General features: G+C 37.5%; 1 protein-coding gene across 1 annotated transcript; it reads left to right on the top strand.

Moving 5' to 3' along the window:
• Window positions 1–8,374: 8,374 nt before the first annotated feature.
• LOC126471463 (uncharacterized) lies at window positions 8,375–14,079 on the top strand. The gene is made up of 7 exons (XM_050099660.1): window positions 8,375–8,393; window positions 8,481–8,684; window positions 8,792–9,048; window positions 9,129–9,341; window positions 13,080–13,124; window positions 13,471–13,515; window positions 13,605–14,079. The coding sequence occupies exons 2-7, from the start codon at window positions 8,604–8,606 to the stop codon at window positions 13,654–13,656; spliced, it is 693 nt and encodes a 230-aa protein (XP_049955617.1). The 5' UTR covers window positions 8,375–8,393; window positions 8,481–8,603; the 3' UTR covers window positions 13,657–14,079.
• Window positions 14,080–24,913: the final 10,834 nt, after the last annotated feature.

Here is a 24,913-nt window from a genome sequence, read left to right as displayed (position 1 = left end):
TGAACCGATTTCGATGAAATAGGTTACTATAGAAAGTCTGTAGTACAAGATATTTAATTATTTCAAGAATATTGTGTGAATTAGGAAAAAATAATTACTCCATGAAAAAGCTATTCGCGCTTTGATTTTTTAACTTTATCATATTTGTGAAAATGCATTTATTGGTTGTAACATGATTCAACATAATGAATATAATACTTACGCAATTTTCAACATGTTTAATCCATACTCCCATACTAATATTATTAAATGCAAAAGTAACTCCTGTTGTTTACATTTTTGCAACTAAACTACTGAACTGATTCTGGTGAAACGTGGCATGGAAAGAGCTTGAACCCAAAGGAAGAACATAGGCTACTAAAGGGTGGAAGGTGAAGGGGGGAGAAAGAGACACCTACTTCAATAGCACAACATATAGATGCATGTTCCTGCGTGTGCCCTCAGCCTGCAAATCTTGGCTGCAACACTGTGTGTAGAAGCAGTGTGCATTGGGGTAGTTGTTGGAGGGGCCAGCTGTACTTACCTGAACAGGCAGAAACATGAGGGTAGCTGATGTTGCTGTCCAATAGCTTGTTTACTTACCATCTCTCATCATATGCAACCACAGCTGCGGGTACAGCTAACTAGTTATAAATTAGCACAGAATTATGGATTTTCTACACTTTATTGTAGAAAATCCATAATTTTGGGCATTTCATGTTTAATTATGATGTTATTCTATTAAGTGGCAAGGGAAGCCTTAGTTAACATAATATGATAACATTAGGTTTACTATGGCCGATAGTATATATCTCAACAGCAGACATTAGTTGGTAACATGTGAACGTCAAATATATCACAAATACGCTGCTTGGCGAAAGAAGTGTAGCAACCAGAAGACATGGTCAGATGTCAATGTAATTGTTAGTGTTGTTTCCAGGCCTGTTAGGGTAGATAAGGGTTGTGTACAATGTCAGATGTTGAGTGATCACTGTGAAGGACCTGGAAATGCTGCATTCTCATAGTGAGGCAGTATTATCAGCACTTTCCAGGCTTTGGAAAAGTGCCTCATTGTGTATCTCCATTTGTCTGGTTGGTTGAATCACACAGTATCCACATTTGTGTGGTTTTCAGATGGGACAGTGGCACAATGTGGCTTTGGAATGTGAGGGCATGCATATTCATCGTCAAGGTCGTGGTCGACCTTATCTGGCCACCTTCGTATCTGTGCCAGCAACCCAAGAACAAGTAATGGACTTGCTGCAACATTTTGTGTCATCTCACACTTTTTGTTGGAGACTAGCAGCAGCCAGACCAGGGAATTACCATCTCTTGCATAGGCTGTCATTAACAAAACAGCACAAATGGCTGCTTTTGAAGTGTTGCTGTGATTGGGGAGCGTGGTCTGCTGATGAATGGCATTGTATTGTGTTCAGCAATAAACTGCAATTCCACATTACCCTGGATGACCATTGACGGTGCTTATGACAGCAGCTGTGGAGAGTTTTCATTCTTCTATTGTTTTGGTGAGGCATAGCTGTCGTACCCCTGGTGTCATGACTTGGTGAGCCATCAAATATGACGTTAGGTGGCGGTCAGTAAGCATTGGCGAAACTGGCAGCACGACGGTACGTCACAAACATCCAGTGTCCTTATGTGTTACTTTCCAATCAAAGATATCATGCAGTTTTTCAATATGATGTGCTCATTCCCAAATGGCATGTGTCTGTTAACTGTCTGCATGATGCTTAGGTACTCCTATGGCCAGAAAGATCCCCTTATCTGTCCCCGAGAGTGGGACCTACTCAGGCTTTAACTCTGCCCCAGTGCCAGGATCAGGGATATCGATAATCTGAAATATGTCATGTACTCTGTCAACCTGTAAAGTTACTCCACCTCTTCTGGGTGCTTCAATTTTTTGATCTGGCGTTGTATCATTATATTATTGAAAAGCTTAATTATTTTGTATATAACATTGTTTATAGTGAAATATTTTATCTGACTCAGTGTGTAAAGTAGATAACAACTCTTTTGAAGATCCCTTCAAAGCTCTTGATGATATTTGATGTACTTTTCAGTTTACTTATTTATTTACATTTTCAATGCATAGAGAGAAACTGATATGCTACTGGTTCATATCACAAGCAGTGTCATAAAATTCACTGAATAAATGCAAACATTTTTTTCTGACAGAAAATTTTCAATTTTGTATTAAAATCACTCCCCTTACATGTTCTTAGAGAGATTGGTAGTGCATTAAACCGAATAAAATCATTGATGTAATGGCTTTGATCTGTCATTATTAATCTTGTTCTTTTCCTAAAGAAGTTATATTTTTTGCTGGTAGGATCATATACCTCACTCCACTTGAAAGCTTCAATTGATTGACTAAAAATATATAACTAATTTAAATATGTATAATGAATATATTGTTAAGTATTTGTGCTGGACAAACATTCTATACGGCCTATCCCATATGTAAGTATTATTGCTGTTTTTGTAACAGCTACATTCATTATAAGTAAACATCAGCTGCAGTCCCATAATGGAATCCCATAGTTCAGAAAGATGACAATCGTTCCATAGTATACGATTTTTAATGTTTGGCTGGGAATCCATATACAAAATTAATGTGGTTTGTCCACCACAAATTTTTATGCCATACACATCCAGAAATTTACAGCAGGTTGATGTTACTCATGTTTTTTAATTGGTGTCATGAGAACAGCTCATTTTAAATGACAGTAACTCAGATCTGCTAAATTTCACATTGAGGCCCAGATCATTGAAGTATTTTGTTAATGCTGTTACACTACTAGTAGCAAAATATCTTAACTCTTTACATTGTCTACCATAGAATAACACTGAAGATCGATCTGCAAAGTTTATATCGGAGTTAATGGGTTGTGCAACGTAGTTAATGCATATGAGAAAGAGAGTAACCAAGAATGAAGCCCCGAGGTGCACCTTGTATGACTGTTTCATAGCTGGTTTGAAAATTTATAATTTTATATTTAATTTGTATTTCAATTTAGTGCATTACTTGTGACTCAAAAGATATGTGGTTAGAACCTACAAGGACAGATCCCTAGGTCTCTCAGTCGAAAGCTTTTGTCAGATCTAAAAATATACCTGCAGTTTGTAGTCTCTGGTCCAACAGAAAATATACTTTGTGGAAGAATTGTGTGATAAATAAATTAATTAATAAAAATAAACTGCTGTGGTCATGCTTAGCTGTTATCTAAAGCCTTGATGAGAATCTACTAGCAGTTTGTGTTTTGTGAGAAAGGCACTAAGCCGAAACAGGGTTATACTTTCAAATATCTAAAGGTGATGTGTTTTGTAAACAAAGCAGTAAGCTGCGACAGGGTTATACTTTCAAATATCTAAAGGTGGGAATTAATTATATGGGTCTGTAATAGGAAACATCTTCCTTATTTCCCTTTTTGTTTTATACTGATTTCACAAAACTCATTCTTACAATTTGTGGCATGCAAAAAAAGTTTAAAATAAACTTTAATTTACTGAACTTTGTAAAAAATCATAAATAATTTCCTTATAGACATGTTTCTTGTCTTAGATTCAGACTGAAGTCCTTTATTTTAGTGCATAGGTCTTTGTCAGGTTGCCAACAGACATAAGACAACAAATTGAAAATCTCTACAAATTAAAAACAAACGTTTTTAACATACCTACAAATCATCTTATTTAAAATAAATGGAAATTTGTCACTTATTTGAAGAAGTGTGATGCAGTTCACCATTATGTAAACAAACATTAAAATCATTGCTACACTTTCGGACAACGTTGTTCCTCAGAGCTACACTTTTTCACATGTATTGATTTTCCTGCTTTGTATGCTGTTATCAAATCAAGATTTCGATCTTCACAATACCTGTGTGGGGCTGATGTATCAGTTGATTTATCTCAGATTACAAATCGAAATGTTGGCTTTTTAGTCCCATTTCAAAAGGGCACAATGGTCACTTTGGGATTCTGGAAATGGTGTAGATCGATAACCAGGAAGTCATTTGGCCCTTTGCCACCGACAGAAGTCAGGGCGGTGTAGTATGCCAGTTGTTGTATGGAATTAATGGCAGTAAAATCAATTAACATCGTGGCATGATAGAATGGCACAAACTAACTACTATGTTGGATGTGCAGCAATTGCTCAATTAATTGGTGTTTCAGTCATTTCTACAAGGAATGCTGCACGGCTCGCAACCAAGTATCATAATATTAGAACAGTTGTAGAAAGATCCTACTCATCAGGGACCAGAGACAAGTGTCATATCTTCTGTCAAATGACACTCTGTTTCAAACCCAACAAGAATTGCTGCTGTCACTAAATACAAGTCCTTCTCAAACAGTTTATGAACATACTTTGCAAAGGGAATGGCTTGCACTGAACATTTGGAATCAGGTACCTTAAAAAAGGCCATTGTTATGCAGCACATAAAGCTGCATATATTTAGTCAATCAAATAAGGTGTACATTATACAGTAGTTGACTGGAGGGACACGGTCTCATTTAACGAGTCATGATTTTTGTTCTTTTCAAATGACGCAAGGCATTAAGTGCACTGACAGTCCAATAAGGTGATAATGTGCAATATTTCGATGGTGTAGATCAGGACAGAGATTGTGATATTCGTACCATGACTTGGGCCCACTCAATTAGGTTACCATGAACTTAAACCAGAATGTTTATTTCAACGTTTTCAGTGACCAAGTGTTGCCCTTTATTTTTGTATGTCTTCATAATTATTATGTCGTGGACACATCTGTGTTTACTGAGCTGCACCCACACACCCCCACACTCCCGGTTCAACTGACTCGCTATATCACCCAATTTTAATTCCATAGAAAACGCCTGGGACTATTTGGGACAGCTGGTGGAACAGTAATTAACGTTCTTCCGGTTTGCTTGCTCTGCTGGATTTAATAGTCAACGAGTGGCATAAACTTGATATAGCACACAAGCAGAAACTTGCAGGCTCTCTTTCTCCCTGAATTGACGCCATTATTATCAGATGCTAAGGATGAGATATAAGAGAAGTGAAGCTGCAGATGACAGTCTGAGAAGGTTGCAACGAGGAGTGACTCTGAACCTTTACTCTCTGAAAACACCAGAACGTGAGACGATGGCACAGACTTGACTGTTAACCAGCTACCAATACAGAGAGAGATAAAGAAAATGTGACTGAGTATTGAAATAACATCTGCATGAGAACAGTGAAATACTGTGTGGGCAAGTAATGCCAGCATGAGGATAGACCAACACACACTGCACAGAAGAAGTGTGTTTGGCCTGCAGGTATATAACATGGTAATATGGCCCTATTGTATTGGAAGTGGTATGCCCACCCTCATCTTTATAAATCGTTATACAATTGGCATTTACCATTTACATAAATCATTGCCAGATATAAAAAAAGAACTAAGTGATGGACAAAAATATTAAGCCTGACTGCAGACATGTGTGATTGAACAAGTTCTTGAATTTTTACTGTTAGGCTAGTTTGGGCTCCTTAGGTGTAATATTGTTGTTAAATCAGTACACACACCCCAGTCATTGTAACTATTCATATCTCTGTAGTTACGCTAATGCGAAATATTGATCTGTGTTTTGACAGAGACTGAGAGAAGAAAGCAAGATGCAGCCTTCCCAATGAAGTAGTTATGTATTGGGTCAGTTTTGGAGTATGCTACCTTATGTGGAGTAGATTTGATATCAGGGCATAATATAAATATTTTTTGCTGTTAAAGTAAATGACAGTAGTGAATATCAAGCTAGAAATTGCAGCTGGGATGGAGGGAAAGTTTACGAATAGCATCAAGCATATTGTCAGTTTCATTTTTTACAGTAATGACCTCCATAAAGTTTATGAATAAATTCCAAGCATGTTGTCAGTGGCTCATATGTGATGATGCCTGAAGAAGCTTACATGAATAGGTGTTTAGTTAACAGGTCATGGAGTTTTAAAATGTAACAAGGAGCAGCAGGAGTCAAAAGAATGCAATCATTGCTATTTTATTTGTCATTTATTTGTAATGTTACAGGGCAAAAGTCTTAAGTGTGTGAATATAAGCATCAAGCAAAATAAAGTAATGTTGTGGGAAAGGCAAAGTTATATTAATTCCTTCCAATACACTCTTACTACTTTCAAACAATATTTCCATTTCTGCATGTATTAGTGGTCAACACTGTAAACCAGTAAGCAGAGCTTACTGTCTTATATCTTCCCAACACACCCAATGTATACGTAAGATTTTAGAAAAATACATTAAAGTAAGTCAGTTTTTATATTAGAGATTTAGACAATATTCGGGTGCCCATGATATCTCTCTCTCGAAACTTATAAAATAGCGACTGAAACATATCATTCCAACTTTATCATGCTTCCTGTTGTATTCCCTTTTTAATTTGTCAGCCGTAAAAGATTACCCGGAGCTAGAAAAATAAAAGTTAAGAACAACTTTAAGGCAACCTTAGTCAGCTTTTATTGCCAGCACCGGCTCCCAGGTATGGGCTCGTAGTTAAAGAAGTAAAGAATACATATCTACTACGGGTTTTTATTTCCATTGGGTTCAGGTCTATTCGACATTTGTAGGAAGATTATTTATTTTATTTTACTTTTAAATGGGTCCTGTTGCAGATTTATAGATGAGGAACATTAAGACTTTTTTAACTGTAGTTTGCATTCTCCTGCAAATTGCAGTACGGTGTTAATAAATTCCGTTGACGTAGTTCCTTAAATGCTCAGCTGCAAACCTAAGCATATAGTTATATACATAGAGAACCAGACATAGAATCTATACGCCGAAAAAAAAACTTTCAAAAGTACTGCAATTAGTACACCGAATAAATCCATCATTCTTAAAAAAAAAAAAAAATGTTATACAAAAGAAAGCTGAAAGGTGTTTTGCACGCCTTCCGTTACAACAGATTCTACTACGCGAAACAAATGGGTGTTTGTAAACACACACACGTAACAATTTAAAAGCTAAAAAAATTTAAGTGTTTGGAGTGAAGTATTCACGATGGTATTTAATTGGATACTTCAGTCCATTGGCAATGGGTTCTCAAATTTTAAAATATTGTGGTGGTGAAACAGGAAGTAGCATGTTTCCGATATCCGACATAGAGGGCAGCTTTCGCGCCTTTTCGAGGGACGCTAACGCCATTGTGGTTTTTGCTGTTGCTACTCTTAGTTTATGCCAGGATTTTAGTGGTATCTGAGCAAAATGACTGGTGAGTTCCAGTAAATAACAGTTTTATATAACACACAAATGAATTGCATGTATCTCTCAGCCTGCCTGAGATTTTCTCAAGGCTTAATCAAATTTATGTTACCGGCGTGATAGGCGTCGTGTTTCACTTATCGATTTGCAATGGATAAGTTGAAGTATCTGTGTTATTGTATACGATGTAGATCCCACGCTATGTGTACGGTACGTTCAGCTAATAGCCTGATAAACATCTTTCGTGCACTTTGGGTGATGTATTTACAATATGAACCTTGTCATTATAGGGGAAAAAGTGTCACGGTAGTGTAAGGATTTCAACTTATCAAGCTAATTATTATACAGCAAAACTAAGAGACAGTAACTATATTTGCTTGTGATAATTGCACTGTTATGAATGTGTGTAAATATATTTTCTAATAAAAGCTAGCAGGTAGATGTTGCATCTTGGATTTAGTTCCGTGGACCTCTAGGATTGATAGATAAAAAAAACCTAAAATACTTTGATAAATGAAACTAATCAGTACATCCCAATTTATATAATACAAGTGTATTTTGTATGCTAAAAATGTTCCTCCATAACCAACGCTAATTTAACACTGGCAAGTGAAACTAGTAGTCGTGATTTAGTTATATTCGTGCCTTGTGACGTCTAGCGTATCCACCCCCCCCCCCCCCCCCCCCCCCCACACACACACACACACACACACACACACACACACACACACACACACACACACACACACACACACACACAGAGAGAGAGAGAGAGAGAGAGAGAGAGAGAGAGAGAGAGAGAGAATATTTTATGACTGATTATTTTGAGACAGTTTTTGCGATGTTACCACTTCTTTTTTTGATTGAAGTGTTACAGAACAATACATCCATATAGTCTAACTCAGCATATAACTTTGTTTTGGTCATGTGATGAAAAGTTTTGTAGAACTAGGTATTGTTAAGGCCACTCTAATTTCATGATTGGCAGGACAATTTTTCTCACAAGTTACAGCTGAATAGCGAACAGGAAAAAAATCATGTCTGTATGTTGGGTGCTGCCTGTCTTATGAATTTGTAAATATATTAATCATTGCTTTGAACTCCATTTACTTTCACTCCAAATTAATTTTCTTTCGTGTTTCAGATATCAGAACTTCAAGCACTCCACCAGTAAGTATAACCATTTCCCCCAGATCAGCTATTACATCTGTAAAAGTATCCACTATGTTTCAATTTGAATGGTTCTTTATTTATTAGAAAACAAAAATATTTGTTGGCCGGCTCCCAGAAAATGCCAACCCACAAGATTTGAGGAAGTTATTTGAGCAATATGGCGTTGTCACTGAGTGTGATATTCTTAATCGTTATGGTTTTGTGCACATGAAGACGGAAGAGATGGCAGCAGAAGCTATAAAAGCTCTAAATAATGCAGAATTCATGGGTGTACAGATCAGTGTTGAGGTAAGTATGTCACCAATTTCTCTCTCTCTCTCTCTCTCTCTCTCTCTCTCTCTCTCTCTCTCTCTCTCTCTCTCTCTTATTGAACTGACTTAAGAAAATGTTTCCAGCAATCAACAGGAAAGAAGAGTGGCAGAGGCAGTTCCTTCAGAGGTGGATTTGGCCCTGTCCGTGGGAGAGGAGGGTTCAGGGGAGTTGGAAGAGCTAGCCCATATATGAGGGACAGCAGACCTGATTTTGAAAGACGACCAGGGCTTCCACCACCACCGGGCATAAGAAATGGATTTTATGATGGAATTGATCGTGGCTATGATTCATATTATCCATCAAGAGGGCCTCCACATCCAATGATGGCATCTAGAGATAGGTAATAGTATGTTACTTTCAGCTTTAGTAAGCACAAGTAGCTGTATGTATAAGTTTTTGAATACTACTAATAATTTATAGGGAGGTGGAAAGGCGTCCTGCTTACCCAGAACCTGGCAGGTCACCATATGAACGTCGGTCTTTCTCAGATGTTGGCCGTAGCCCGTATGAACGACCAACTTTGCCCCCTGTTGCTTCTTTTGAGCGTCGCACTGAGTATGGTGCAGCTAGACTTGGCTCTGATATTTACCGGAGGAGAACACCACCGCCAGCATCAAGTTTTGGTACCTCAGGGTGAGTGTTAATTTTGATTGAACTGTTATTTACAACTAGATTTGTAGCAAGATAGTAATTACTTGCTAATGCAATATTGCTGTCTTAAAAGGGCACTGCTTTAAAGCCAATTCATACTACCCATAAACGTAATTTAACTTTCTTCACTGTCAAATTGTGGATTCTTCGCATGAGACAGAACATCAACATGGTGTCAATTTGCCTAGCTCAATACTGAATTGGGGAACTGAGCTTATGAAACACCAATCCTAATATTTAAAAAAATGTACCAGAATTAAGGAACTATAATACTTTAAGGGCCAGAGCAAACTTCTGAATGAATGTTCTTTACCAGTTCTTTATGGTAAACTTCTTAGAAGTGTAATATTTCACAGAATAGTGAAAATGTGTCACAACATGTCACAGTATTTACAAGGAAATACATAGAGCCTGTTTACTTTATCCAGTGTTATCTCCCCCCCCCCCCCCCCTGCTCCCATGTAACAAATAATGCCAGTAGAGGTGACATTCTTTTAAAACAAGCAAATTTAATGAAAATAACTTGTTTTATGCTGTCAGATATGTGGTTCCTCTTGCACAAGAGAGAAAACTGTCTCTTTCCTCTCTTCCTACCTCTCCTTATGTTGACTTTTCACTGTAATACTTTTTCAATCTATGCTTCATTATGTTTGTACCTACTTACCATATGTACCGTCCTGTTTCAGTGCATTATTTTGCTGTTTCATTAAAGAAGATGATAAATGTACAGTGATAATGTTTTAAGAATTAGTTACAAGAGTCTTTGGTGTCTTGGCTTCTGAGTGTGGTTGTCAATGTTCGGATTTCACTGACCGAGCATGGTTGTCATTGTTTGGACTTCTCTAAATTGCTCTTGGTGAATTTGGCAATGGCTTTTTTTATAGTTTCAGTTGTTGGCTGAAACAATTATACAACTCTAAATGACCTGACTGCTGACTAGAAAATTTTTTGTATAGAATTTTCTGCTCTAGATAAATTAGGTTGCAATTTTCTATGAATTGTGGCAGTTAATTATTTGAAGAATAATTTTGTCAGAGATTGTTTCCTATACATTACTTAATTTGTATATTGTATTAAGTAGCCGATAGGTTGCTAACCAGTCGTACATTTCGAACTTTCCTTGGTGGTTAGTGAGAATGCAGGTGCCTGATGTATTCTGCACAAAGAGATGGAGAATACTTTGCAGCAATGTGCTGTTTTACCCACCCCACACACTCCAGTCATTGCTACCCTGGTAACTGGCAGTGTAGGGCAATGTGCCACAATGGCCTACGTTTTTTCTTCTGATTTTCCATAGAAAAATTGTATGCTTATCATAAAATTTTAAGTGTTGACTCATGCCAGTCACCTGTAACATCACAGTGGTTGTATTATTATACCTGAGTTAGCATAATGCTCAATGCTTATGTTGTATTTGCACACACAGAGATGCAACAGCGATGCTGTTGTCCTGTTAGTCAATTGGTACCTAGCCCTTATTATTATGCACTGCCCAACATTCCCTTCATATGAGTGCATCACTCATAGCATGGTATGGTAAGAGAACAGATCAAGCATGTTCCACCAAGCACTATGCTGCCGTGCTAAGCAAGAAGTTGTAGGCCTTCTACAGTACTGGTACTACACATGCACTGCTTGTTGTCAATAACGTCTCTTGGCAAGGTGGCTGTTCGGAGTTGCACACCAAAATTTGTTTGACGGTTTTGAGTGCTTTCTGATAGCAGTCAGCTTGAGCTAACAAACAAGTGCTCCATGCATTTATCATGTCAATGATTTCAGAATTTAGCAATTAACTCTTTTATGACTTTTTTATGGTTGTAGACCCCAAAACATAGCTTGATTTTGCTAGTTGATGTTGACAACAATCTGAAAGCAATTAATCAGTCCATGCTATTTGGTTTCTTTTGATACTATGACTCCCAGTAGCCACTGCACAGTGTCTTCTTGGTGTGCACGAGTTGTACTAATCCCCCTCCCACGACCGGAGCTTCTATGAAAAGTGCACGCACATTGCCCTGTATTGTAACTGCCTCTAGAAGAAGTCAAGGTAACATATCAAATGAGTTATAAATTCACTGATTTCAAAAACGTGCCATGCATCTTTCACTAAATAGAGGTTACTCCAGTGCTTAACATAGCATTTGGATTTGTAACTTGAGAAGTCAATGTTTGAACTTCCTTTGATCTAGTTCTAGGAAGGCCAGCAGTTTGCAAGTTTTTACACAGGGGTTTAATCTGTTGTGTACCACCATTTTGTCCCAAAGGGAGGAAAGGATTGTTGCCAGCTGTATTACACATTTCGCTGTTAATTCTTTTTAAATTTGTGGTTAGCTCACTCCCCACCTCCCAGAAGTGTTCGGTTAGCTCTTGTGGCGCATGATTTTGGCGCATGATTTGTCAAGTTGTTGATGGTTTGTATAAAATCTGTATAATTGTTAAATCATTCGGCTGTACGAAATAAGGTGCCCACAAAGCCAATGAAGAATACATGTTGTTTGCTGGTTGGAGAAATTTAAGATGCCAATTGATAGTAATTTTACAATGGTGGGCTTATTAGAACTTGCCTCAACACAAGCCAAAGAACCCAGTTTACATTGTGGATGAAAGAGCAAGAAATATGGGTTTTAATGTGCTGAGATTGTCTCCCTATCATTGCCACTTCAACCTAATAGAACTGATTTGGGCTCAGGTTAAGTCATATTTGCTGCAGAAAATTAAAATATGAGGTTGAGCAAAGTGGAACACCTTTCAAAGAAAGCTGCTCCCAGGGGACTGACAAACAGTAGTGGATTGTGTGAAAGGAGTTACGCAGGAAGTATGGAATAAAGGTGTGTTAAAATGATACGTCACTACAAATAGTGACACCTATAGCCCCAATGACACTGAATTAAGTGGTTGTCTCTTCCCATTGTCTGATTAGTATGTGAAAGTGTACTTTAATGTCTTACTTAAATTACATCCAGTATTTGTGAATTTCGATCAATTTCTTTACCCTGTTGAGACTTGGGAATACTATTCAGCCAGCCCCCATCAGCTACTTATGGTAAGATAGGCTGCGTTTTAGATATTTCATTTTGTGTAGACACCAAGACATTCTCATGTTTTCGAGATACGCAATGAAGGAGGGAAACAGTTGGGATGGAAAAAATTGTCCTATTTCAATAACCAGTGTAACACTTGCACTAATTAAAATTAAGAAAAGATTTTTATGTGGTTAGATGTACTACTGAGAGCAATGCTATACATCAGTTTCAGAATTTTTACATTATTTTACACAGTTGAAACTTCTCATCAATATATATTCCACTGTCATTTATACTGCTCCTTTCGTCACTTCACTTAGAATCACAGTAATTTGCTCTGCTGTAAAGTCATGTGAGATTTATGGCTGCACATTTCACATTTGAGTGTGTTGCTCAGACTGTAAGATAAAGCATGTGGTTTCATCATATTTGCGACCTTCCTAACAAAAATCAACGTATGTCAGCACAAATATTTCTACAGTTACGTTATGAAGTACTATTTCTTGTCAACACAGGGCAGAGCAGTTGTTTTTCCTCTATCAAGTATTTGGTTGGGATATTGCGGACTCTAGGAGCACCCGTGTATACACTTGGCTTATTGCTTTGGGGGGGGGGGGTTAATTGCTGCAAAATAATTGAAATTGTAATAGATAGCACAGCTTTCTATTCAGACTTCAGATTAATTTCTGTTTCACAGGTATGAACGTGAGCCACTGGACATGTATGGTCCACCCACTCGAAGGTAAGCTTGAGGAATTAAGATTCATTTTATTCACACACTCAAATTTTGTACTTCTGTTAATGGTTCTTGTCCTGTCAGAAACCTGTTGAAAATTTTTATAAATTAGTTGGTGGGGTGGTAATTTCGGTTATTTGCCAGGCTTAAAAGACAGAACCTCTAGAAATTGTATCAATTTAAATCTGGTGATATTTTTAATTTCTGGCTTGTTGAGATGATAATGATGGTAACTTGTGCTTTTTGTTTTGCACCTGCAAGTCGTGCACTTCGTGTTTACTTTCACTTTAAAAGATTGTTCTAAAATGTAATAGATAAGTGTAATGCAGTTCTCTTTCTTTCTTAATTTTAGTTATGAACGTGAGGGCTTGGATCCTTATGGGCCACCAGCCAGACGGTAAGTTAATGTCCAATCTGTTTTTTCTGATGGGTTATTATTGTTGTTGTTTTGTTGTTCCGAGCCAGTAAAAAATTACTTTGTTACAGCTATCCATCTGCAGCTCCACTTGACCACGAGTTGCCGCCACACCATTACTAAACATTCCTTACTCCAAGAAAGTACTTGAGAGAACTGTAATATTTTTTGTAATGAAATTTCATGATCATCATGGATATGTGATGTGGTTCAGAGATTAACATGGAAATTTACCTCACATCAGCTTCAGTTTGTGAAATTGACAATCAACTATGTAATTGATTACATATATGGCTGGTACAGTTGTACTTATAACATGAAAAATGACAATTGAACTGCATGCATTGGGTATACAATTGTGACACAATACTATACAGTATTCTGTGATACAAATGTGTAAAATTTGTCTTGGCTAATTTTTAAAAGTTAACAGATTTTGTACTTTTTCTAGTTTTATTACAAGTAGACATGTAGTCTTCCGTTGCTTGTACAAGGACTTTATCACAAGAACAGAAAACAAATAAATATGCCTATTTTGAACTTTCACATGTCTTGTTACATTGATCTTGCTTTAAACATCTGTACATATTCATTTTAAGTGTTTGTGAATTACCTGGGATTGACTGTAATAGCATTTGATAGAATCGTTTTAAAGTGAATGTCATACTGTACGCTTAAAGAGTATTGTGGTTATTTGTTGAGTAACAGTGTAGTTAACGAGTTTTCAGTGTTCATTTTTCAAAAGATATTGAAACTTCTTTTGGCACTGAAACAAATGTTTTTGTTGTGTGTGTGTGTGTGTGTGTGTGTGTGTGTGTGTGTGTGTGTGTGTGTGAGAGAGAGAGAGAGAGAGAGAGAGAGAGAGAGAGAGAGAGAGAGATATGCAAGGTTTGCACTTCATCGATAATGTGCAGCTTTTAATGTGGATTAATCAACAGGTCTGCTATTCTTAATGTTAGCTTCTCTTGCTGCCCTTTTCGACAAAACATTGGAAGTGCAATATAGTAGCTGCATAACTAATTAACCCAAATGCACCCCACATGCTCAAATTGCTCTCTCTCTCTACATATGACATTAAAGAGCATACTCATTATGGTTATTGCTTTAAATCAGCCTGTAAAATATACACACTCAAATGTAAAATGCTGTATTGTTCATGTGTGTGTGGTTTCTTTTATGCCACCCTTAATTAACATAGTGGCACAATAGCTGTCACTATACATGCAACTGCCTTCAAAATTATCTTGAAGCTGTGAGATCAAGTTAATGAAGGAGGTATATGACCTTATTGAAAAACATACAGTCTGCAAAATGCTGAGGAAAGTCGTTGACTTAAAGCAAGTTGACTTTACTATTCCAGTATTACATGTTTCGGATATTACTTTATCAGATATACTGTTGCACATGATACAAAGTTTACATATTGTAATAGTAATGATCATAATTAGTCTTGTTACTACTACAGTTTAACTTTTGTATCAGTGTACAATATGATGTTCAAAGTATATGATGGCAATGTTCAAAACGTGTAATATTGGTGTAATAAAGTCAGGATGCATCCAGTCCATGACCTATTCAGCTTTTTGCTGGCTGCACAATTTATCAAAAGTTATCACTGACGGAGTCGTCATGGGAGATTTCTGCAAGTGCTCAGAAAGAATTGCATAGTATGTGGTTGCCAATCTGTGACTGCAGTGCTTTCCAGCACCAGCTGTTTTGGGTCTGGTACACATGGAAATATATGCACCTGACGTGATTAACTTTATCAATGGGTAGAGGTAATAAGAAAGAAGATTGTGAAGATGTCACAGTTGAAAAGAGAATTTTAAAAATATTGAATTTGCTCTTAAGTTGAATTTTGTTGAAACTGTTTGAATACTTATGAGAAAAAAATTGCCACTTGAGGAACTGAACATAGGTCCAGTTTCAGAACCAATATACAACCAAATAGCAACTTACGGACATCACTCAAGTTTGTAGTTTTGTGTAGTTTGTCACTATACCTTCTAAATTCATCTTCATACTTAGATTTTGATTTGAATTGGAGCAAAGTTTTGGGGAAGACTTCTAATCCTCTTCATTCTTTTGTACTTTCAAATCACAAAGTACAGTTACCCAGATATTTTGATATGACAAATCTTATCAACAAAACATGACATTTTTAAACCCCTTGTAATGGATTAGTGTTTCGCAACCGCATATTTTATTAGCTCACAAGGTTTGGTACAAGAAACATCTTGTGTAGTGCTTCTGCTTCAAAAAGCTGTAGTACAACAGGCATCTGCTCTGTCAAGCCTTTGATGTAGAAGTAAATCTTATTTTGCATTGATTGGAGTTTGGTAGCATACTGCAAAAGTCTAACATAGTTAATTTTGTTCACTCTTAAAAATGCTTGGCATTGTGAAATTCCAAATTGGAATGCTACAAATCCTGTCTACAGTATATTTACATTGTCCCATTTAAAGATGGCTGTGCACACACATGTTCAATGCGGTGAGATCACCAACTATGCTCTGAATGTGAAAACATTTTACTGCGTCAATCTGCATAGGGAAAAATGATCCTCAAAATGAGAGAAATTGCAGGTTGTACTGAAAGATTTAAAAGTTCATTTTTCCTGTGCACTTTTTTGAGAGTGGAATGGTAAAGAGATGGTGTGAAGGTGCTTTGCTTAACACTCTGCCTGACATTTCAGCATGAATTGCAGAGTAGTCGTGTAGAGCTACTGATGTCACTGTGATTGTTGGCTTCGGTCCCATGATGTAATACCTTTCACTACTGTCCACCCACATTGTGTGTATGTTGCTTTAAAAGATTCAACTTTTAAAAAAGTTTTGTGTTACTTACATTTTTTCACAATTTCTTGCAATTTTCTCATTTGCATTCTCAGGCTCTTTACATAAGTTGGGATTTACCTTTCAAATTCCTTGGGTCTTAATTTTTGGCAGTTATCAGAATGCTAGATCACACTAGCCTTGTATGCCATTTTTCTTTATAGATGGACTTCGCATAACTCTGTGTTGATTTTACATAATTTAATGTTTATTCATAGAGTATTTCTGTATGTAAATCATGCGATTATATCAGGAGATTAATTGCTGATGCTAAAATTTGAGACCTCCATTGTTTTGTCTTGGTTATGTGTGTTAACTTGCACTTAACATTTTAGGAGAGATCTTGTACAGTAAACCAAATGGAAATAGTGGTTATTCTTGCAACTGAAAAAGAGAGATTACAGATTTATCTACTAGATATTTGTACTCTGTGGCATAAAAGCTCTCTCATCACCCCATACTTTTTATGGAAAGGGGATACATTTTCATTAGTACAATAAACAGCTCATGTTCCCCTTTGTAGCTGTGTGGTCAGTGTGTATGACTGCCAAGTGGAGGAACCTGCTGCAATTCTTAGTACTGCCACGGATCTTTCCTTGGAAGTAGTACTGGAATGGGAGACAACTGTCCTGTGATGCCACATCAGGAGCTACTTAAATGAGAAGTATTTAAATATTTTAGCCCTGTGAACAAAGGAAAAGTAGGGAAAGTTTTGTAGTTGCAAACTTTGTACCACGGTAGGAGGGAGTGCCATGAATGATGTACTAAAAAAAATCGTGACCAGTGGGTGGGGAGTGTTGGGGTGGGGTGAGTATTTAAAAGTTCACTTTCTTACGGTTTTCTTGAATAATCTGAAAACCGTGGATCCCCAAGGGAAACATTTCCTAGTACAAAATTAAATATCCTACAAAAAGGTCCTGTTCATTTTTGTCTAAGACGGATATCAATGTTGGACGGTATGGAAGAATTGCAGATTATTAAAGATGTTTTTTTAACGGTAAAAATATTATGTGGTAATGAAGTAAGTTAAAAACAAGCTGTATTACAGGATAGATTGTGAACTGTGGAGTAACAGGGTTGAGGGTGTGGTGTAGAAGCACGAGGGAAGGTAGGTTGCTGGATCATGGTCGTGCATTCCTTCATAAGTGCAAACTAAAGAGAGAGCAGGTGATTCCCCACTGTCTACCCCACCACATAACAGGAAACAACTAGGAGGGTGTGGCTGCGTATTTTGAGGCACTATGTCACGGATTATGCGGCCCCTCCTGCTAGGGGTTCGAGTCATCTCTCGGGTGTGTGTGTGCGTGTGTGTGTGTGTGTGTGTGTGTGTGTGTGTTTTGTTAAGCATAAGTTAAAGTAGTGTAGTGTGTAAGTCTAGGGGCCACTGAGCTCAGCAATTTGGTCCCTTAGGAATTGATACGCATTTGAACTAAGAGTGTGTTTCAGAAGTTATACTGACCCTTCACAGTGCATCTTATTGATCAATCCAATGCGGTGGGCATTTTCCACCAAGTCATTCTCCACTTTTTAGAACACTTATAAAAAAGAAATTATTCATGGATGTCAGGAGAAATGTTGAAAAAAAAATGCATTCTGATTACTGGAGAAATATTTTGCGTTTGTGTGAAATTTACCATATTCTTATACATGACACTGCACTTAATGCAAAGCTGTATGAAATTTCCCCCATTAATAAACATTTTAAAGTATAAAAACATGGTTTTAAATACCAAATGAACAACAGTAATAATAGAATTAATAATGCTATCAAAAATGGATGGATGGCATGTGTGTGAATATACTATGGACTGCAAAAAAATTTATATTTGTTTAAACAAGTCCACTTCTCACAACAAAGGTATAGCCTTTGTAGTTATGGAATTTCCACGTTTCTCTTATTCTGCACTGGCCAGTGATTAAAGGGATCTAGAGGTAGCAATGATCCCTCGTGTTTAAGCCTGTTTCTTTACTTGCTGGTCTGCCTTAGTCTTTTGGTCCATGGCCAACGTGGCAATCGGTTTGAGCCAATTCAATTCTAAACTACTGGTTCACCAGGGTGTCTGGCGTTCATTCTCAGTGAATACCCTTCAGTAGGTATTCCATGAATTTATTACAATTATATTGGATGGGAAAACTAACAGATTTCCCTCAATTTGGATCTAATCTTTTGTGTGACATTTGCCAATGTTTCTAATAATAAACCTAAATTTCCCATCTGTGAGTTAATAGAAACAGGACCCTATAGCATTATCACCCTGTCAATCCTTTTCACTTCAGATTTTGCTGACAAAAGTACTGTTTGGCCATTATAACGTTACAGTTTCGCTAGTGCTGTCGGGAATGAATAAAATCAGCACTACTTGAAAGATATTCATTTATCTCTGGACACCAGAACAAAACTAACTCAAGTTTACTTCGTCAAACCACTGTTGTAAATTTATGGAATTCACTGCAAGTACTTGTTACTGCAATGTAGTTATTCTAAAAAAAAAACCAGAGCAGTTGCCACTGTTGTATTATTATTAATGAATAAAAATCTTGATGAAGCACTAAAACAGAAAGAAAATATTACAGTGCGTAATGATACTGGGAAACAATTTAGCTAATTAAAATCAGATGACTTCATTTAGATGAATAACTTAGATGATGGATGTATGCAAATTTTGAACATCTCTTGTCTGTTGTATAATCCAATATTCAATAACAGGAAACAAAAATGCATAGCAGTACCTCACAAAAAGACCATGTTTTAATTACTCTTTGAGTTTTGCAAGCAATATGTACTGCTTTTGTCACAAATGTGTTTACAATAACATTGAAAAATTTACTAAAATTTAGACTTCTGTACTGCCATTCTACTTTCATTTCTTGTGATATTTTCGCACCAGTACTGAACACACAAAACTTCTGTAAGTTATAGTACAACTTTCACAAAAAGACAAATTGAGCAAGTATTTACAGCAAGATGCAAGAAACTAGGAACGAATTTTCACCCTGCGGGGGTTGTGTATTGATTTCAAAATTTCTGACAAATGAAGACTGTGTGGTAGACCGAGACTCAAACTTGGGAACTCGATCTGGCACACTGTTTTTAATTTATCATGAAGTTTCATGCAAGAAATGTTTCCACTAACTTGTGAACTTCTTGAATTTGACAGAACTAGCAGACGTCTGCTGGAAGTAAGGGGGGGGGGGGGTCGGGAGATGCAGATAAGGTGATTTCGTAAATTCCACCCAATTCTGTGATTGTGTGAATAATGCACCATACCATAGCAGGAAGGGTGTCAGAATGTGTAGTAAATACAATTTCAGGATTATGATGTTAAAGAGTGATCGCAGGACGGGCAAATGAAGTGCAATGATGACTCAATGGGAAGGGCTGAACTTGTTATCTACAATAAAGGATAACAAACCATCCATGGGAGTGTACATCGTGTATAAAATCACTGAGAGCAGTGGCCACAAAGAAAAGCGTTTACTGCCCTAAAACTGTGATCTAAACCTGATAGAACTGGCATGGACCAAAACAGAACACAATGTTAGGGAGAATAATATCACAGGTGACATGCTAAAGGAAAGAGTGGAGAGTCTTGTTTAAGCTACTTTCTTTTTAGTTACAGCGCAGGACTTGCAAGCTTGCTGCAGGAATGTTCAGCAACTAGAGCAAGAATATTGGTCAGAAGATGGAATAATGGAAATGGACATCAATGAAGTTATCAGTACCATGCCCTTGATCAACGGTGATGATGACAATGATGATGATGATCTTGCATCAAACTCAAATGATACTGTTAGTAGTGAACATCGTTTTGACAGTTCTTTAAGGCACAATCACACTTTGTAAACATTACTGCTGTGCTGTGTTAATAAATGCAATGTGCAAAGAGATTCCAAAACTCTGTTTTTGACTTTGTCATACATTCAGCTACTTTCATTTTCATTGTTTTTGATAAATAAGTGATACGTAAATAGGTAAAACTATTCGAGCATGAATATATCAACAAATTTGGTGATCTTTAATCTGATGGAAGTGTCCCTTAAGTGGACAATATTTCTGCCAGTGTAATCTCTGATTTCATGTTGAGCACAAAACGCAGGTAGTAGTGCCTGCACTGCTGCAAGCAGTCGCACTGCCTTCCCCTCACCTCTTCACTCCCGTCGGTTGTCAACTTATCCTGGGCATACAGTATACAGGAAACACTATTGTCTTTATACAAAACGGAGGAAATGTCTATTTTGTCAGTGGTAGTAAAGTGTTCCTCAGAATAGTCAAGAACTTCTTTTTCAGCTTCTTTTTGTTCTAAAATTTACAGCTTCACTATATTATGAAAAGGGTGGAATGCTACTGGATTAATTAAAATTACGGAGATTGGACATGGATAAGTTGAAAGAAAGAGACGTTGAGAATTTCAAAGGGGGTGTTGGCCAACATCTGAAAAGAACAGGGGAAAGGAATACAGGAGAAGATGAGTGGTAGCTTTGGAAAATGATATAATGAAGGCATCAGAAGATCAAACAGGTAAAAAAATACTAGGACAAGTAGAAACACTTGGATAACATGGAGATATTGAAGTTACATGATTAAAGGAGGAAATATAAAAATGCATTAAAAAGTAGGCGAAAGGGAATAGAAATGTCTAAAAGTGATTGGAAGGAACTGCAAATTGGCCAAGCAGGAATGGCTAGAGAACAAATGTAATGATGTAGAAGCATATATTACTAGGAGAAAGAGATACTGCTTACAGGAAAATTAGAGAGCCCTTTCGAGAAAAGAGAAGCAGCTCTATGAACATTAAGAACTTCGTTGGAAAACATGTCCTAAGCAAATAAGGGAAAGGTGGAATTAATATCACAGTGGTAGTATATGGAGGGTTTGTACAAGGGAGAGGAACTTTAAAGAAGTACTATAGAAACGGAAGAGGACATAGATGAGGTGGGAGAAATGATACAGCGAGAAGAATTTGACAGCACAGAAAGACGCAAGTTGAAACTTGGCCCCAGGAGTAGACATTCCATCAGAAATACTGATAGCTTTGGTAGAACCAGCCATAATAAAACTCTCCCATCTGGTGTGCAAAATCTATCAGACAGGCAAAGTACCCGCAGTGTTCAAGAAGAATGTAGTAATTCCAAAGAAAGGTGCTGCCAGGTGTGAAGATTACCAAACCATCAGTTTGGTAATGGTTGCAAAATACTAACACGGATTCCTTGAAGGATGGAAAAACTGGTATAAGTCAACCTCAGGGAATTCCGGAGAAATGTAGGAACACACAACCCCACAACTTCTCTTGGAAGATAGGTTAAGGAAAGGCAAACCTATGTTTATGGTGTTATAGATTTTGTGAATGCTTTGAGAATATTGACTGGAATACATGGAGTGACAGGCTATTTACAACTTATACAGAAATCGGACAGCAGTTACAAGTGCCAAGGGTCATGAAAGGGTATCAGTGGTTGAAAAGGGAATAAGACAGAGTTAGCCTGTCTCTAATGTAATTCAATCTGTATGTTGAGCAAGCAGTAAAGGAAACCAAAGAAAAATTTGGAGGAGGAAACAAGAGTTTTGCCAATGGCATTGTAATTCTGTCAGAGATGGCAAAGGACTTGGAAGAGCAGTTGAACTGAATGGACATTGTAGTTGAATTAATTCAAGTGAAGCTGAGGGAATGAGATATGGAAATGAGACACTTAAAAGTAGTAGATGAGTTTTGCTATTGGGTAGCAAAATAACGTGTGAAGTAGAGAGGCTAAAAAATGTCAACTGGCAATGGCTGGTAAAGGCTTTTTGAAGGAGAGAAATTTTTTGACATCAAATATACATTTAACTGTTTCTGGATGTATTTGTATGGAAGTGAAACATGGACAACCAACGGTTTGGATGAAAAGAAAATAGAATATTTTTGAAATGTGGTGCTACAGAGGAATGCTGAAGATTAGTGGGTAGGTAACATAACTAATTAGAAGATACTGCATTGAATGGGGAGAAATTTGTGGCACAACCTGCCTAGGAGAAGGGATAGGTTGATAGGACACATAATGGTATGTCAAGAGAGCACCGATATAATACTGGAGGGAAGTGTGTGGGTAAAAATCGTAGAGGGAAACCAAGAGATGAATACACAGTAAGCAGATTGAGAAAGATGTAGATTGCAGTAGTTACTCGGAGATGATGAGGCTTGCAGAGGGTAGAATAGCATGGAGAGTTGCAGCATCCAGTCTTAGGACTTACGACAACAGTGTAGATTTCAGTTTTGTGTGCAAACCTCATTTCTCCATACAAAATGAAAAGTTTATATCCCTATTTACGAGGTTTGTCTGACATTTTCATCTTCATGTAGTGCCTTGCTTTGGTTGCACATATTTGTTCATCAATTGACAGACGCTCACTCATTGCAATTGAAAGGCATTTTGTTAATCACATGATGAATTATAAGCCTAGTTTTGTACTTTTTATCGTGATCTCGACTTTCAGGTTGCATGTATTATCATTAAAATGTAAAATGGTCATCAGACATTCAAATTATCTCTGAGGCGTTGTTTTACTAGCTCAACACCAAGAACATCATTCCCTTTTTTTTTTAAGTTCCACTCCTAAGGGGCAACATAGGGAATGACAGGTTTTTAAAATTGTTGCTATTAAGGCAATTTTGAAGCTAGAACCAGGAAAACTGGTCCTTAGTTTCTCAGTTATAAGTATTTTAGCATTTTTGGAAATCAACCACTAAGGGGTAAAATAGTGACTGAAATATTTTTTTAAAAATAAATCATTATTAAAGTACTACTAAAGCATTTTCAAAGCTACGTCTATGAAAATTGGTAGACTGCTCTGTTACAAATAAAATGATATGTTTTTCACTGTATTTGGAAATTCAACCCCAATACGGGTGAAGTATGAGACGAAAGGTTTTATGGTATATTTTATTACGCAAGCCTGTTTGAAACTAAATAATGGAAATTTGTATTTGGCATCTGGTTAAAAAAAAAATAACGCATTTCGCTGTTTTCAGAAATTCAACCGCTAAGGGGATGAAAATTTTTAAGAACATATTTTGATATACTGTCACGTTGAAGAAGGTGTAAGTAGATGAATGACAAACACTAATTTCACTTAACAAAGGTTTATTCAGCACTTGCACATACAAGAGCCCGAACTGCCTCCGGCCAGAACACATACGATATACAGGGCTATTACAAATGATTGAAGCGATTTCATAAATTCACTGTAGCTCCATTCATTGACATATGGTCACGACACACTACAGATACATAGAAAAACTCATAAAGTTTTGTTCAGCTGAAGCCGCACTTCAGGTTTCTGCCGCCAGAGCGCTCGAGAGCACAGTGAGACAAAATGGCGACAGGAGCCGAGAAAGCGTATGTCGTGTTTGAAATGCACTCACATCAGTCAGTCATAACAGTGCAACGACACTTCAGGACGAAGTTCAACAAAGATCCACCAACTGCTAACTCCATTCGGCGATGTTATGTGCAGTTTAAAGCTTCTGGATGCCTCTGTAAGGGGAAATCAACGGGTCGGCCTGCAGTGAGCGAAGAAACGGTTGAACGCGTGCGGGCAAGTTTCACGCGTAGCCCGCCGAAGTCGACGAATAAAGCAAGCAGGGAGCTAAACATACCACAGCCGACGGTTTGGAAAATCTTACGGAAAAGGCTAAAGCAGAAGCCTTACCGTTTACAATTGCTACAAGCCCTGACACTCGATGACAAAGTCAAACGCTTTGAATTTTCGGCGCGGTTGCAACAGCTCATGGAAGAGGATGCGTTCAGTGCGAAACTTGTTTTCAGTGATGAAGCAACATTTTTTCTTAATGGTGAAGTGAACAGACACAATGTGCGAATCTGGGTGGTAGAGAATCCTCACGCGTTCATGCAGCAAATTCGCAATTCACCGAAAGTTAACGTGTTTTGTGCAATCTCGCGGTTTAAAGTTTATGGCCCCTTTCTCTTCTGCGAAAAAAACGTTACAGGACACGTGTATCTGGACATGCTGGAAAATTGGCTCATGCCACAACTGAAGACCGACAGCGCCGACTTCATCTTTCAACAGGATGGTGCTCCACCGCACTTCCATCATGATGTTCGGCATTTCTTAAACAGCAGATTGGAAAACCGATGGATCGGTCGTGGTGGAGATCATGATCAGCAATTCATGTCATGGCCTCCACGCTCTCCCGACTTAACCCCATGCGATTTCTTTCTTTGGGGTTATGTGAAAGATTCAGTGTTTAAACCTCCTCTACCAAGAAACGTGCCAGAACTGCGAGCTCGCATCAACGGTGCTTTCGAACTCATTGATGGTGACATGCTGCGCCGAGTGTGGGAGGAATTTGATTATCGGCTTGATGTCTGCCGAATCACTAAAGGGGCACATATCGAACATTTGTGAATGCCTAAAAAAACTTTTTGAGTTTTTGTATGTGTGTGCAAAGCATTGTGAAAATATCTCAAATAATAAAGTTATTGTAGAGCTGTGAAATCGCTTCAATCATTTGTAATAACCCTGTATATAGAGCTACAGAACATTCCAG

This window comes from Schistocerca serialis, chromosome 1, assembly GCF_023864345.2.
Source record: "Schistocerca serialis cubense isolate TAMUIC-IGC-003099 chromosome 1, iqSchSeri2.2, whole genome shotgun sequence".
Classification (NCBI taxonomy): domain Eukaryota; kingdom Metazoa; phylum Arthropoda; class Insecta; order Orthoptera; family Acrididae; genus Schistocerca; species Schistocerca serialis.
The sequence above is the reverse complement of the archived record's forward strand: the minus strand, read 5'-3'. Positions and strand labels throughout refer to the sequence as shown.